This window comes from Chionomys nivalis, chromosome 4 (assembly GCF_950005125.1).
Source record: "Chionomys nivalis chromosome 4, mChiNiv1.1, whole genome shotgun sequence".
Taxonomy (NCBI): Eukaryota; Metazoa; Chordata; class Mammalia; order Rodentia; family Cricetidae; genus Chionomys; species Chionomys nivalis.
The window spans coordinates 76,596,291-76,613,605 of NC_080089.1; the positions used below are offsets into that span (position 1 = coordinate 76,596,291).

Here is a 17,315-nt window from a genome sequence, read left to right on the forward strand (position 1 = left end):
TTAGAACCCAGCTGATTGCCGTTTTTCTCCCTGATTTTTCATTGTTTTTCCTGGTGTTTACTCATTTGGGCCTATTTGTAACACAGTAGGCTAAATGAATTTCAATTGCACTTTCTTGGTGCAAAACAGCCCCAACTTCAAGTTCTTGGCAGTCCCAGCTCACCTCTAATTCCTCCCTTGGCTATGATTTTTTTTTTCACTTGTACCCAGTGTTTTCATCCTTCTAGCAATTAAAGATGCAGACCGGCTTCTCAGTAGGCCAAGATGACATCGAACTGATAAAGGATAATTAGGACGTTGCTTTTCAACCGTCTATTCGTCCATGACTGAAGCTGACACCATACTGACCCTTAGAGCAGCCATTCTATACCCTAGGAGCCTATGAAAAGCCCTCTGTCGATGACAATCACTTGAATTGCCTTCCTTGTATGAAATGTCGCCAAAGAAGATATTTCCCAACATACTTCTGTGCCAGTGTGTTTATTACAGACCCTCCTGGGGATCAATGGCTGGTTGGGAGCTGATCACAAAGCTGGCTCTATTAAACTATGAAATGTCAGCCCCATACCAAAGTGCAGCGGAACATCTCCTGTCCTGGTAAACATGTCTCCTCCTCCACAGAGAGTCTATTTATACACAGTCGCCTTACAGGACCTGAGGTGACAGCAATTTACCCTCCTAAAAGCTAATTTTTGCCACTATCTCTCTTTTTACAACTCAAGTCCCTGCTTCCGTGAATTGCAACTGAACATTCATTCAGCTAATTTTCTTTCCTTGCATTGGTTGAGTCCTTGACTTAAAAACAAGTGAACAACCTGGCCAGGTCAAGAAACCCAACCCCTCTCCACCAACCAGAGCACGCCCTCTTCCCCTGCATTGCCCACAAGCTGAAGACCAAAGAGGGAGAGGAGGGCTCAGCCTGCTCCAGGCGAGCGCGCAGGCTCAACCCTTTTCCTCCAGTGGGATGGCAAAGGGCTATTCTAAAAATTACTGCCACTAGGGTTTGTCGGGCGGCTGCTGGTGACTCCTCACTGGGTTTTCCTTCTCCTGCCCTCCCTTTCTCACTACAGGTCTCCTCCTCCCCAAGGGAGGCTGCTGTTAAACCTTCATCCCTACCAGCGGAGCTCTCACTTCATACGGGAGAGAGAAGCTGGGACCGCACTGCCAGCTCCTGCCTTCCGGATCCTAGGGTGTGTATGGCTGTGTGGGTGGGAGACGGTGGGGGTGTCCTAGTGTTGGTGGCGATAGGGCTACTTTCCTGCGGGGATCTCCAGCTGGGTGACACAGGTCATGTCCCTTGACCTCAAGTTGGGAGGCAGAAAACTTTGTCCTGGAATTTGAGAAATGCTGTAACCAAGGAAACGGACACAGTAACTGATATGTATGAGCGATACCCTATAAAAGTAAAATTACATGTGTTTTGTCATGGTAGTTTTAATTCTCTAAATCTTATACGCTTTTCTCCCACTATTTTATAAAGAAAATTCTTAGGGTTTGCTCAGGAAATTTAGAATTCCATCTTTAATGTTATTAGCAACCCCTTTGACATGTGGTTTAGTTAATACAGTAGTTCAGGAGAGATAAAGTTTTATCAGTTTTAACTGAATTAGTAGTGTAGAACTCAAAAGAGCTCTTTGACTTCCCCAAATACAACTTTTTGACAAAATCGTATCCCCACCCACCTGTAAATACCCTATATTTGTTATTTGACCAAAAATAAACGTAGAGTTTTGTTCTAAATGTGAATTTATAGTTATCATGGTCTATGTTTCACTTTTACAAATCGTTTCGGTGTTGGAATGGCAAAGTGGAATCCCCGTTCAGAAAGGCTTCACTAAAAATGGACAGCATGCCAAATCCGTTTCTATTCTGGGAGGCAGAGCTGATGAGCCCCAACAGATGCAGCCATTGGAATGCAGCAGGGACAGGGGGCAGGCACAGCTGACTCTCACCCTTAGCCAGGAGACTGGTGGGATCCCACTCCTGGTGCGGGACAGTGACTTCAGCACGCATGCGCTCGCAGTGTGGTGGCAAGAACACTCTCAAACGCGAAGTGACCAATCTTCAAGCAGCTTTCTCCAGAAATCGGCTTGAGAACAGGAATGATTTTTATTTAAAGTCAATACTTTTGTATCAACTTGCCCACTTACAGGTGAGGGACGGCTATGTTTCTGTTTCTTGGCAATATCAGCCCAGTGGTTCTAGGCGTGTTTTGGCTTACAGATTTTTTCAGGAACTTTATGGAAAACAAAAAACAAAAGAGTCATTTTACAGAAAAGTAACATGAAGACATCTGTGTTGTGGGTTTCAGAACAGCCTTCAGGGCTCATGGCTCCATCTGGAACCAAACCCGGAGTGGAACTGCCAGATAAAATACAGGGTATCCTATTAAACGTGAACTTCCTTATAAACTACAAATACAAAACAGCTTTTAATATAAGTGTGTTTGAAGTACACACTTGTATGTATGTTATATACATACATACATACAAATATATATATACATATATTTTTTCCTGGTTTATCTAAAATCCTAACTGCACATTTGTATTTTATTTGCTGACTCTGACAGCTCAGAACTAGTTGAGTAGATCCTGTGTACAGAATCTTATCTCCATCGGCTCATCTCTCTCTGAGAAAAAGTTAAGTTTAGGGATCCAAACAGCTGTTTGAGAGGAAGTGGCTTAAATCCTGGCACCTCTAGCAGTAACTGTAAGGGTTCAGAACGAAAATCTCTGAACTGACAAGAGGTTAGACTAAAATCATAAAGGTTGCATGTTTCATGCAAACCTTGCAAATGGTTAGAGCAAAGTTGATACAAAACTCAGGTCCAGTTCTGTGATAAGCAAAGAAATTTGAGTCTTTAAGACTCCGTTGGGGAGAAAGAATTAGAAAGTTGACTTCTAACTCCCTTGCAAACATAAAACACAGAGAAGAAAGGCCTTCTTATTAAAGTTTTCCACGCCTGATGGTACACGCCTTTAATCCCAACACTCGGAAGGAGACAGGTAGATCTCTGTGACTTTGAGGCCAATCCGATCTCTACAAAAAGGCCTCAAAAATAATTTTTTTCCAACAAAAACCAATACCAATAATTTGGGATTCTGTATCTTGAATACAGAGACTAGAATAGTAGTTAACTCTGTATTTAGAGTCTCAATGTCATAGTCACTAAGTCCAAGTGCAGCTCTTACTTAATTTAAACAGATGACCTTGACTATATATATATATATATATATATATATATATATATATATTTGGTTTTTCAAGACAGGGTGGTTTCTCTGTACCTTTGGAGCCTGTTCTGCAACTAGCTCTTGTAGACCAGTCTGGCCTCGAACTCATATTCACCTGCCTCTGCCTCCCTAGTGACAGAATTAAAGGCGTGTGCCACCCTCACCTGGCTTAAGAAAGAAAGTGGGGACTTTATGTTCAGTCTGACCCTTACAATGAAGTACTTAGTTATTTAATCAATGAATTCACATTTTTTACTTACATTTTTGACTGGCCCAACCTCCTGAAGTTTTGTAACTTTATCACCTTTAGCAGAAAAAAAGAAACCCACAGAGTTTGTGTCTTCAAAAACTTTATTTTGCACTCAAAAGCACTTTAATCTTGATAATTGGGGCTGGGAAGAACTTTTTCACAGTCTCCATGTATACAATTTGATTTTACAAACCATGGGTATTTCTCCCTCAATCTCAATTTTTTTTTTCATGCTGGAAAAAGCTAGCTTTTCATCTTCCACAGGCTTTAACTGACCTTGGATTAAAGGGAAGCAAAATAGAGAAGATGGATGTTGTGTGTGTTTGAATCTTTGCTTCAACACACATTGCATGTGACTTGTGTGACTTTGGGCAGTTTTTTAAACTCTCTAAATTTTGAATTCTCCATTTGTAAAATGAAAACAGGACAAGATTTTCATTTTAAGATTTCTGCAGCATTTAAACTTATAAAATTAAAGTATAAATATATATAGTATATTAAAGTATATAATAAATTAAATTATATAAAATAGGTAACCAGGACTCTAGCATACTGTAAGCCCTGTTTTCTGAGTAAATCCTAGGTATATAATACTACTTAGGGAGAGATGGAGGTATCCATTTACACTTAATATGTATAGATGCACACTTGGTTATTTATATTTTTAATTGATAATGTACTTAAAATTGACAGGTACAAAGGATGATGGGAAATATGATTTGCATAACCCTGCCTAGCTGCTAATCAGGTCTAGAATACATTATGCTATCAGTGTGGAAATTGACTAGGAGCCATGGTGGGCAGTGAGGACGGGCCTGGAGACAGAATAGTGTCTGTTACCGTTCTCCCCAGTTCCGGTGAGAATCCTTCTTAGAGGGACGGAGGAAGGAGGAGAAGAGGCAGTGGTACCCATCATCAGGATTATTGTTAATAGTTATCATACCTGGGTACCCTCCGAGGGATGAAGGTAGAGCTTCCAGTAGGACTGGAAGTCTCCTTTAACCCTCTGCCCCCAGTGCAGTCTCTTCTTTGACCCGAGAAGGAAGCCGCAGAAAGGGATTGGCAGTGCCTTCAAATGTGCTCATCCTGTTTCGCAACCTCAGCCGCTGTGGATGGCCTGCTCTTTCCAGCTGTCCTATTATGGCAGGAAGCGTGTGAAAAGAGCAAGACCAAAGGAAAGTTCTTCTCTTTGAGCACCCAGGTGTCAGCTCATCAGACCCCCATCGATGAGAACAGCTCCAGCATGTGACTCAGGAAAATGGGGAAAGAGCCTGAAGCTCCTCTCTGGGGAAGGAGCTCCAGGAGCACGGGGCTCACTCCTCAGCGCTCTGCGATCTGAGTAGAAGCCGCAGTGAATGGGAAGCATGGTGATTTCCCGGCCTCCAAAATTAGGCACTCAGAGTGGCCAGCCACAAAGCATGAGCTTGACTTATAGGGGGGAGAGCTGTAAAAACCAGTTAAATCTTCATTCGTCTTTCAGCTCATGTATAAGTGGAATCAAAAAGAATAGAATGTTTTCAAAATTTATTCCTCAGTGTGTAGGAATATTCTAAGATTATGGCAGGCAAATGATTAAATTAAAATAGGCTGAGTTGTTCAGCTTTCCATATATATGTATATTGTGTATGTGTACATATATATTCCTATGTTGCCTATTTATAACTGCTTCTTTTTTTAAAAAAATTATCAGTTCTTTGAAAATTTAATTTTGATCCTTGTTAATGAAGTCAAATGCCTGACAAGTGCGGCCTGAAGGGGGGTTTTGTTTTGGTTTATGGTTGGAGAGCACAGCTCATTGTGGCAGGGAAGGTACTGGGGCAGAAGCCTAAGGCGGCTGTCCACATTGTGTCCAGAGTCAGGAAACGGCAGTGAACGCGGGTGCTCAGGTGGCATTCTTTTTAGTTCAGCCCAGGACTGGAGTTTGAGGGATGTTACACCCATGTTCAGGATAGGGTCCCTGCCCAGCTAACCTTTGTGTAAACACCTTTAAATGTGTGTTTCATAGCGAGTCTATGTCCCATCAAGGTGACAATCAAGATTTACCTTTGTATTCACCAGCAACCCTGTGAAGCAGGCATTGTTTTTTTAATTTTTTAAATAATTTCCTACATGCACGTAAATTATTTTGAACACAGACACCTGCTATCACCCTCTCTTATCCCCTCTCACTTTTACTGAGCACCTTCTTCCCAAGAAGTCCCTCTCTGTGTCTCTGTCTCTGTCTGCCTTGATCCACTGAATCACTGACTTAGGGCTGCTTGTGTGAGCATGGGCAGGGAACTACTTACTGGAGCATGAGTAGCTACCCAGTGACTGCAGCTTTTAATAAAATGACTTGCTCTCCCCCAGCAACCATTAACTGCAAAGCCCTCCTCCATCCATGATGGAATAGCGACAGTCCTCATCTTCTATATTCATGTAGATAACCAGAACTTCTGCGATTTCGCGAGTCTAATGACCAAGTTGCTTCCAGATGTCTATTTACAGCATTCCTCCTCATCCTTCAGCCCACATTCTGTCTGCCCCCTCTTCTGCAATGTCCCCTGGACCTTGCCTTGGAGGTGAAGATAATAGAGATGTCCCATATAGGACTGAGCACTCAACCGCTCACTCAATTCACATCACCTTGACTAACAAGGTTCTCCGCATTCACACACACACACACACACACACACACACACACACAAGTGTTTCCGACCAAGGCTGAAAGCAGCACTGGCCTTCGGCTAACTATAAACATAAGTATTTAGAAGACAGTTTGACAATGCATCTACATACCAAAGCATCGGTAGTAGATTCCTCCCTAAGCCTATGCATTACTTGATCTTTGGCTTTTAACCAGGTTGTGTATTAGGTATGACTTCCCTCTTGCAGAAGAAAACTCAGCTCCAAGCAGAAGGCACTCAGTTGCCCCCATAGCATTATGCCATTGCTGCACCACTGTGCACAGCTTGCCTGGTAGCACAGTAAATCATAGCACTCTGAGTGAGAGTAGCAGCAACTTTTCTTCCCATGTAGCCTGGTTAGTACCTTTCAGCACTAGCCAGCAGAGAGGAAGCTTCCACTTCAGCTCAGCTTCAGCTTAGTTTCTCTGCATCCCCTGACCAGCAACTTTTAAGGATATGTAGCAAATCTAGGATTGGGGTTTTTAGTTAAATAAGCCACAGCTTTTAGAAACTGCAATAGCCAATGCTACCTCTCTTTATGTCCTTTGTAAAAAATTATTGTTAATTAGCTTATGAGGTAGTTGGTTTCCATATGGCTCTTTCATACATATCTCCTAAGGTTTGGCTAATTCTTCCCTCACTTCCTCCTCTCTTCCATCTCCCTTCTCAACCCTTCCCAAACTCCAGTATTACACATGCACCAGGCTACTTCAATCCCAGTCCAGCTACTGACCATGGCCAGATGCCCCTGCATCACCCATTCTCAGGGCTAGTTGACCCAGTAGGTGAGAGCACTGTTTTCTTCCTGTAGTCAACAGAGCCTGAAAGAGGTCAAAAGATCACACTGTGGCTAAGTAATGGAATTGGTATCGGTACTGTGTTTTCATTATCATTCAGTGTGAAATGGGATCTAATTTCCCTTATAATATCATCTTTCAGTCATAAATTATTTATAAGTGTATCATATAATTTCCAAAGTTCGAAAGTTAAGTGGTTTTCCTGGACAGCCTGTAATTACTTCTAACTTTATTTATAGTTATCAAATAGTATATTCTACATAGAAGCCATGTGACTTCAATGCTTTTTGTTGGCTGAGGCATTTTTAGTGACTCCGTGAATGTGCCATGTACACATTAGCAGAATTTGTATCTTAACAGTTGCATATAATGGTCTACTAAGTCAGTGATTAGGAATGTTCAGATTTTGCTAACTGAAATTTTTTTCTAGTTCCAACAATTGTTGAATTAACTTCTCCATATATAATTGTGAATTGCTTATTTCTCTCTAAAATTTTACTTGTTTTTTCATGTATTTTGAAGCTCAATAATTATGAACATATACATTTATGATAGTTACATCTTCATGTTGAATTTATACTTGTATTATTATGAAATTCTATTACTAGTAAAAAATTTTCTTTTTGTATTATTATGAAATTCTATTACTAGTAAAAAAATTTCTTTAAGTCTATTTTCCCTGACACTAACAAAAAGCCACAAGACCTTCTTATGTTAATTATTGCCTTAGTTAATATTTTTATAACCACTTATTTTCTACTTATCTGTGTCTGTATAGTGAATCTCTTATAGTCAGCATATTGATTTTGCTTTTGTTTATCTATTCTAGCAACCCGAGTCTTTTAATGGTTTTCCATTAATATTTAATATCAATACATTTGTTTAACATTACGTTGCTGTTTGTCCCCTCCAACATTCTTGTCTTCTTTTGGACTCTCAGCTACATTCTGCATATCTTAAATGATTGTTCTAGAGCTCTGTGATCCAATATACTAGTCATCTGCCACTTGGGGCTACTAAATGCTGAAAATGTGGCTGATCCAAAGCAAGGCATACTAACGTCTAAAATGTACACAGGATTCTTAAGATTTAGTATGGAAACATGCAATAGCATATTAATAATTTTATAAAATTATACGTGAAATGATATTTGCATATGCTACAGTGAAAAAATAGCTTACTAGCATTAATTTCAACTATCCATTTTTATCTTTCTACTGCAGCCACTCAGGGTTTTAGATTGCATATATAATTTATTTCTATAGGACAGCATTGCTCTAGACTAGTAGTTCTCAACCTGTGGGTCACAACCCCTTTGGGAGTCAAACAATCTTTCACAGGGGTGCCTAAGACCATCAGAAAATGTAGATATTTACCTTATGATTCCTAACAATAGTAAAATTACAGTTACGAAGTAGCAATGAAAATAATTTTATGGTTGTGGATCACCACAACAGGAGGAACTGTATTAAATGGTTTGAGATCAGGAAGGTTGAGAATGCTGCTCTAGATACTTTAGCATGCACATAAAATTTCCACGGGATTTATACATTCACGTCATGTGTAACACGAAGCTGGGAGTGTAATCAGCTAGTAGCATGCTCGCCTAGAATGTGATTGCCAGCAGTTCAAGCCAACAGCAACAACAGCAAACAAAATGAAACAACAAACTCTGCTGCCCAGCTGCTCTTCAAATCAGAAACAGTTCCTGTTGGATCTGTAGCTGTCTTGTGCAGCCCCTGCTGCAGCCTGCTCTTAGGCTAACGGTCATCACAGCACCCTTTGCAACTGCTGACTCAGCTGCAAAACTGTCCTCACTTTTTGCTCCACCGTGTCTTCAGTAGCTTCTCCTGCTCCCCCCACCTCCACTCTTACCTCTAGATTACAATTATAATGTTGTAAGATAATAGAAACTTATTAAGGAAAAGGGGATTGCTCATTTAAAAAGAACATGGAAACTAACAGGGTAAAAGAACATACTTAAACTATAAATTAGACATAAATCATTCAAAAGTCCACCAATCACATTTATTCAGAATCTTCTTCTGGCCTTTCCTTCAGAGCCCCGACATATCAGAATGTCCAAACCCCGAGATCTGCCTATCAATATTTTATATGCATTAAGCAAACAGAATTGTAAACACCAGCCAGCGACTGCCCTGAGCCAGTCTCAATCCTTCTTTCTCTCAGCATGCCCTGGACCTCATCATGGTCCAGAACTGAAGATTATACAGGGATCTGAGACCCAGCTTCAGCACTGTAGCCCGAGTCCTTTCTGACTAGGAGGGGTTCTGTTTTTATCAGATATTTGTGTTTTAAATAGCACCTCTATACCTACATGCCATAGCAAAGTAATCATCTAATATGGGATAAACATATTGTCTTAGTTAGGGTTACTATTGCAGTGATGAAACACTGTGCCCAAAGAAACTTCGGGAGAAAAGGGTTTGGTAGCTTACACTTCCACCTCCCAATTTATCATCAAGGAAGTCAGGACAGGGACCCAGGCAGGGCAGGGATCTGGAGGCAGCAACTGATGCAGAGACCGTGGAGGAGAGCTGCTTACTGGCTTTTTCCTCATGGCTTGTTCAGTCTGCTTTCTTAAAGTATCTAGGACTATTTGCCCATGGATGGTCCCAACTAGAATGGGCTGGGTTCTTCCCCATCAATCATTCAGAAAATGCCCTTCAAGTTTGCCTCCAACCCGACCTTAGAGAAGCATTTTCTCAATCGAGATTCCCGTCTCTCTGATGACTTTAGTTTTATAAAGGTGATATAAAACCCAAGCAGCACAAGAATCTTTAGCCTTTTAGTCCAGGGTTTCCTTGAGATCCCATTGTATGCATGGATAAAGCATTGGCTTTCTGGGTTCTTCCGAGGACGCAGACAAAGCCTGCATTTCCTCGGCTATAGGTGTAGCTTCTTGTTTGCAGCTTGCATTTGTCGCATCTTGTCTTGAGAGCACACATTACACGTTTACCGCACCATCTTTTCCAGAAAAATGCTGTCCGTCCATGCAGGAGTGGCTATTCTATAACTTCTTGCTGAGCAAAAGTATTTTTAAATTTCCTCAAACGAGGCCAACAAGGAAAGTAACTGCAAAACCTAATGAGAAAGGGCGTAAGTCCTTTAAATAAATATGAATGTGAATATGATTTGAGCAAAGTGAGAAAACAAAACAGCCCCATGCCAGCAAATCCTAGAGTTCTAATAAGCCCTACTGTGCAGGCACAGGAACAAGTGCTGTGGTAGGGACAGGGGTCACAAGAACACGGATCCTTTAGGGTGGCTATGTGTGTCGCTTCGAACATGGTAGGTTTCACTGATGTTGCTAAAAGGGTCTTCTTTTCATGATATTTTGTAATTTTACATGGATTCATAAATTTTAATATTTATCTTGAAGAAAACCTTCAAGGTAGTCATAATTCACTTTTTGGTTAAGTCTTTCAAAGGTTTCCATTCCAAAATTTACAGTGCATTTGAACCAGAGAACCGCTCATTGCGGCTGGGTCATAATTGCTTGGAAATACACCCTTTGGGAGATTTCATTTGAAAACACACAGCTTTCTAGAATCATTTTCAATGTTTAAGGCATGAAATAATGTCACTGCAATGTGCGTCTCGATGTCTTCAAATACATTTTGGTTAACTGAGAATTAATCTACTTTATGTAATTATAAAAGTTTCTAGTGTAATATATCAAAGTCTAAAGCACAGCAAAAATAAACATCTCCTTCTCTTTTAGTGAGTTCTTGACCGCGACAGCGCTGTGGCGAACATGGCACCCAAGAAGAAGGCTATCAAAAAGAACAAAGCAGAGATCAACGAGATGACCATCATCGTAGAAGACAGCCCCCTAAACAAGCTGAGTGCTCTAAACGGGCTCCTAGAAGGCAGCAACAGCCTTAGCTGTGTCTCTTCCGAGCTAACAGACACTTCCTATGGCCCCAACCTCCTGGAAGGTTTAAGTAAAATGCGGCAAGAGAGCTTCCTCTGTGACTTAGTCATTGGTACCAAAACCAAATCCTTTGATGTTCATAAATCAGTCATGGCTTCGTGCAGTGAATACTTTTACAACATCCTTAAAAAGGATCCATCAACGAAACGGGTGGACCTCAATGATATCGCCCCCTTAGGCCTAGCCACGGTGATTGCGTACGCATACACAGGGAAGCTGACCCTCTCTCTGTACACAATAGGAAGCATCATCTCTGCTGCCGTGTACCTTCAGATCCACACTCTTGTAAAGATGTGCAGCGATTTTCTGATACGAGAGATCAGCGTTGAGAACTGCATGTATGTTGTTAATATCGCCGAAACGTATTGCTTGAAAAACGCCAAAGCGACAGCCCAGAAATTTATCCGGGATAACTTCATCGAATTTGCAGAATCAGAGCAATTTATGAAGCTTACCTTTGAACAAATTAATGAGCTTCTCATAGACGATGACTTGCAGTTGCCTTCTGAGCTAGTAGCGTTCCAGATTGCAATGAAATGGCTAGAGTTCGACCCCAAGAGAGTGAAGCACGCAGCAGATCTTCTAAGTAACATTCGATTTGGTACCATTTCTGCACAAGACCTGGTCAATTATGTTCAAACTGTACCAAGAATGATGCAAGACGCCGATTGCCATAAACTGCTCGTGGATGCTATGAACTACCACTTACTACCTTATCATCAAAACACGTTGCAATCTCGGCGAACAAGAATTCGAGGCGGCTGCCGAGTTCTCATCACTGTTGGGGGACGCCCTGGCCTGACTGAGAAGTCCCTTAGTAGAGACATTTTGTATAGAGACCCTGAAAATGGATGGAGCAAGCTCACAGAAATGCCAGCCAAGAGTTTTAACCAGTGTGTGGCTGTGATGGATGGATTCCTTTATGTAGCTGGTGGTGAGGACCAGAATGACGCAAGAAACCAAGCCAAGCACGCTGTCAGCAATTTCTGCAGGTACCCAGTGCTTTGTCGGTAACGCAAATGACCTGCAATGTGGAGAAACTGCCTTGCCCCAGAATTAATGCATGTTATCTTAGGTCATTAGCCATAGTCGTACAGCTTTCGATATTTACCATGTTTCGTATAAAGCGCATTCGAGATATATGCACCCTAGATTTCTTTTCTACTTTTTAATGTTTTTCAGTTAGTATACAAAGGGATGGATTAAATTTTGTCATTTTCATTCACACATGCTATTACACTTTTGTACGTATATCTCTCGGCCACTCTCCGCCCCTGCCCCTTGCTGGTTCCCAGAATCCCTCCTTTGCATGCACGTCACATGAATTCCATTATCACCCTGCCTTAAAATCTCTTCCTCCCCTCTCATGGTCACCTTTCTATTTTCATACACACACATCAAACATAACCAAGAAGCAAGATTTCTATGACATGTCTTTATTGTCTCATTATATGTGTGTACCCACCACTTACCAAGAATCCAAACAAAGCATCGGAGAAATGGATCAGTGGTTAAAAGTATCACTGCTCTTGCAGAGGGCCCAAGGTTGGCACCACATCAGGTGGCTCACACCAGCCTGTAACTCCAGCTCCAGGGCGTTCAACGCCTTCTTCTGGTCTCCAAGGGAGCCTGCACTCACAGGACACATGCACAGACACAGACACACATGCACACACACACTCTTTATATACATACATATATATACTACATTTGTATGTATACATGTGTATGTGTATATATTACATTTTTATGTAAATATATTTGTTTATATATTGTATATAATCTTATATTTATATATAAATGTAATACATCAATACAATTTATTTTGTAGTATAGCATATATTCTATGCAATTTATTTTCATATACTTTATATTCGTATAAATATGTTCTTTTAAAAAGTAATTCAAGCAATCGATTTTCAGACTTTTTATGCTTTTTTCGGTTCTGGGCCTTGAACCCAGTAGCTCACCTGTGTCAAACAAGCACTCTACCTCTGAGCCACAGTTCCAGTACTCAGTTTGTATCTATACTTAAACTTTATTTGGGAGTGAAACGGGACAAAGGGGACAGAACTTCCAAACTATGTGAACAAGGAACCGTGAGTTCACTGGGTCTCCTTTTCCTTCTGCTGGCTTTCTCACCCTTAAATACTCAAGTCAGCTTTCTTTATATTGATTTCTATGCTGAAAGTACTCTAACACTAAAAAAAAAAAAATCCACAAAATGGAACTTTTACTAGTAGAAAACTGTTCAGAGAGATGAAGCCTTTCTTGATGCTGTTAGACATAATTCCATCGGTCTCATTCTAACAGGCTCCGAGGAAGGCTTAGCTTTGTCAGTGCGATGAATGGCCGCGACAGATAAGCCAATGAGATGTTTGTAGAAATCAGAGCAGACAGCTCCTATCCTAACGAAGCAGCAAGAAAGAGCTAGAGGTTATTGATGTCCGAAAAAATAGGTTGAGTCACCTCTAATGTACAGATTCCCCTCTAGGGTGACCAGCTTCTACCCTGCGACCCATTTTGCATGTCTCTTAAATCTCAGGAGGGGGGAGTGGCGTACTAGAGGAAAGATTCCTGTGGGGTCTTTTTGTTGTTGTTGTTTGGTTGGTTTGGTTTTTTTTATTGTTGTTGTTTGTTTGGGGACATGGTTAAAGGAAACGTCTTCTGAATGGGGAGAGAAGGTAGTATCACTTTTTTTTTTTTTTTTTAATGAATGAGAGGAGGAGCAATAGCTGTAATTGTGTGTTGGGGGTGGAGGGTTCCCACTTATGCAATGCTGGGCAACATGGGTTCCCCCACTTAGGTGATCAAGCTGCCCTCTGTCATCTCAGGTACGATCCTCGCTTCAACACCTGGATCCACCTGGGCAGCATGAACCAGAAACGCACGCACTTCAGCCTGAGCGTGTTCAACGGGCTCCTGTACGCGGTGGGCGGCCGCAACTCGGAGGGCAGCCTGGCTTCGCTGGAGTGCTACGTGCCCTCTACCAACCAGTGGCAGCCCAAGGCGCCCCTCGAGGTGGCACGCTGCTGCCACGCCAGCGCCGTGGCCGACGGTCGCGTGATCGTGACGGGCGGCTACATCGGCAGCGCATACTCGCGCTCCGTGTGCGCCTATGACCCCGCGCACGACGCGTGGCAGGAGCTGCCCGAGCTGAGCACGCCGCGAGGATGGCACTGCGCGGTGGCCTTGGGCGACAGGGTGTACGTGATGGGGGGCAGCCAGCTGGGGCCGCGCGGGGAGCGCGTGGACGTGCTCACGGTGGAGAGCTTTAGCCCCGCAGCGCGCCAGTGGAGCTTCGTGGCACCGCTGCCCGTGGGCGTGAGCACGGCGGGAGTCTCCGCGCTGCACGGGCGCGCATACCTGCTGGGCGGTTGGAATGAGGGCGAGAAGAAGTACAAAAAATGCATCCAGTGCTTCAACCCCGAGCTCAACGAGTGGACGGAGGACGACGAGCTGCCCGAGGCCACCGTGGGCGTGTCCTGCTGCACACTGGCCATGCCCAACAGCGTGTCCCGCGAGTCACGGGCCAGCTCGGTGTCCTCCGTACCGGTCAGTATCTGAACGCATTGCTTCCCAGAGGCCTGTCGTCAGACTGCGAGTGGGCCACAAGGAAAATATACAGCGTTTACTACAGTGATGGCGACTCAAAGCGATCTAGAGGAATGTCCGGGAGGCTCTAAATTCGTAGTTTGGTATCATCTACCTCAGTCTTTCCCCACCTTCCACCAACAAAATAAAGGGCTGTAGGCGACAGAAGTAATTTCGTTCTGCAGCCACTGGGTGGCAAATGGAGTTTGTTGCAGGCACTGTTCCAAAGAGTCCCGCTTCCTAAATTCCTAGCAGTTACTTGTTGAGATTTTTTTTTCCTGCACTGTACACGTAAAAACTTGAATGACTATGCAATTTCCTATTCAAAGATGTCTTTTCTTCTCTGCTTCTTTTGGGGGAGTTGAAAATACTCATTTCAAATTTTCAAATGAAAATAGTTTATACCCATAAAGACTTAATTTGTATAATTCAACATAAAAAATTTCTTTCCCCCTCCTTGAGTAAAAAGAACTTTTAAGGACATCTCGTGTTAGAGTCAGAAGGCTTTAAACAAGGTGTGGCCGGAAAGCAACACATCCTACTGGGAGACAGTAAGGCAGCAGTTTGTGGTTAATGGCGTGTACCCTCATCCTCCGGAAGCTACAATCATTTTCTATCATAAAATCCTACTCTCAGAAGAGGAGCGGTTTCCAGTCGTTTAATTTATAAGGCAAATTTAAATCATTTGACATTTTTCTTAGAAATGATTTTATCTCTTATCCATCACTTATCCTTATATATTGGGAAACATCTTTTTTTTTCCCCTGGATGGTGAACCGAGGACCTCGCGCATGCTAGATAAGTGCTCTGCCAGGAAGCTACCTCTCCAGCCTTCATTTTGTTTTGTTTTATTTATTGAGACAGAGTCTCACTACGTAGGCCAGAGTAGCCTCAAACTCCCGGAGATCAGCTTGCCTCAGCCTCCTGAGTGCTGAGATTACAGGCGTGTGTCACCATTCCCATCCCTTTGCTTTATTTTAAAGTAGGGTTTTCCTAGGTTACCTAGGTTAGCCTTGAACTTAAAACTCTCCAGTTTCAGCCTCCCTAGTAACTGGGAATTACATATCTGTACCACCAGGTACAACTTTATCCTAAGTTAAATTGCTTCTACATTAACCCAAATGATCACCAAATAGCATTATGTTCTTGAGTATCCTTAATTTCGCCTTACCTTTCCGGCTGTGCGGCCAATAGCAGGAAATTTACTGGTCCCCTCTTTCTCATGATGATGATGAAGGAAGCATTTAGGATGCTCCTAGTTGGCAATGACTGGATGAATGGATGGATTCACCTATTGAGAAATGTGCTTTGTGTCTCCTGATGTCTAGCTTAAAATATTAAGCCAATAATATATGTTATTTATGATTTATTTTTATTGTTATTACTTCAAATTGCTTTGCAAATTTCTCTCTCTCTCTCTCTCTCTCTCTCTCTCTCTCTCTCTCTCTCTCTCTTTTGAGTCAGGGTCCCTGTGTAGCTCTGGTTTTCCTAGAACTCATTAGGTAGACCAAGCTGGCCTCAAAATCGCTGAGATTCACTGGTCTCTACCTCCCGAGTGCTGGGATTAAAGGCATGTGCCACCATGTCAGGCAAAGTATATTTTTCTGCTGCCAAAGAATATTTTCTTATCTGCCAAGTTTGGGGGAGAAGGGAAAGACTGTAGTAAATGATGCATATTTTCTTTTAATATATCAGTTTATTCTTTATAGTATATTTGTTTGGGAAGGAAGTGCCTATTGATTATGGATCATGTACAGTTAGTTTAAGGGGATACATAGGTATCTGGAACTATATCTTTGTTGTCATTAATCCCATCCCTTCCTACCTGTGTATTGAGTTGTGATGGATATATCTGAAACACTGTCATCTCTCCTTGTCTGTGGGCTACATATCTGTAGGTGCAGTCAGCCACACACCGAAGAGATCTGAAAAAATTGTGTATGTAGGAAACATGTGCCGAATAGCCTTTCTTCTTTCTTTTCTTCCCTAAGCAATACAGCACAACAGTTAGCTATTGCATTGTATTAGATATTATAATGACCTAGAAACAATATAAATTCTAAAGAAGATGTGAGCAGGTTCTATGTAAATACTATGCCATTTTGTAGATGGGATGTGAACATCAACTGCTATCCTAGCAAGAAGCAGGGCATGTTTTGCTATCAGTCTCCCAGGGATACTGAGGGATGCTACATTTGATTCTAACTGTGAAAAGCGGTTCAAATAAAATATTTTTGAAACAACCTTCCTCATTATCCCTTACGAAAAGTTCAGTTTGGTATTCAATGGTAACACTCAAGAACAGACTATAAACACTGGGAGGAAAAAAAAAGAAGTAATCATTAGAGAGAAAGAGGAGTTTCATCAAGGACAAGGAAAATCTAACGGAGCCTGCTCTTTTGACTCCCTGACTATGCAGGCTGGAAAACAAAACTGAGAGAAAATGGCTTTTGGACCAAGTTAATCACTGACTGAACTCCTAAATTATCAGCGGTGCAGCTGCATTGGTAAAATCAACCCCGTTTTCAATGCATCATTTTGGCCATTGCTTGTTAAGTCTGTGTGAGGGTGGCTGTAGTATCTTTTCATGGTGATATATACACACCCCTGCAACTGAAAAACCTACATTATATCATTAATTTTGAAAGAGAAAAGGGTGCTTGAATGTGGGCTGCAGATAATCGAACAAACAGATGTAATTTATTTATGCACACTAATAGATACCTCTCACTTTGAGAGGGCTGTGAGGACAAGGACCTAGGTCTCCGGAAGAAGTAAAAATCAATGCACTGTAACATCTTAGGATTTAAAACA

At 42.0% G+C, this 17,315-nt stretch overlaps 1 protein-coding gene across 2 annotated transcripts; it reads left to right on the forward strand.

Annotated features, from left to right (window-relative positions):
- Nucleotides 1-1,081: 1,081 nt before the first annotated feature.
- Nucleotides 1,082-16,841, forward strand: Klhl31 (kelch like family member 31). 2 transcript variants are annotated; one of them, XM_057766308.1, is made up of 3 exons: nt 1,082-1,190; nt 10,695-11,899; nt 13,742-16,841. In XM_057766308.1, exons 2-3 carry the CDS (start codon nt 10,728-10,730, stop codon nt 14,472-14,474), a joined length of 1,905 nt encoding a protein of 634 aa, XP_057622291.1. In that variant the 5' UTR covers nt 1,082-1,190; nt 10,695-10,727; the 3' UTR covers nt 14,475-16,841. The 2 variants fall into 2 exon arrangements, with proteins under 2 accessions (XP_057622291.1, XP_057622290.1); XM_057766307.1 differs by lacking the exon at nt 1,082-1,190 and adding an exon at nt 2,113-2,152.
- The last annotated feature ends 474 nt before the right edge of the window (nt 16,842-17,315 follow it).

What these genes read in the sequence shown, in the direction of transcription:
- Klhl31 (XM_057766308.1), top strand. Translation starts at nt 10,728, where the DNA reads ATGGCACCCAAGAAGAAGGCTATCAAAAAGAACAAAGCAGAGATCAAC. An exon ending in GCTGTCAGCAATTTCTGCAG is followed by an intron (nt 11,900 to 13,741) that starts GTACCCAGTGCT and finishes CTGTCATCTCAG; the next exon opens with GTACGATCCTCGCTTCAACA.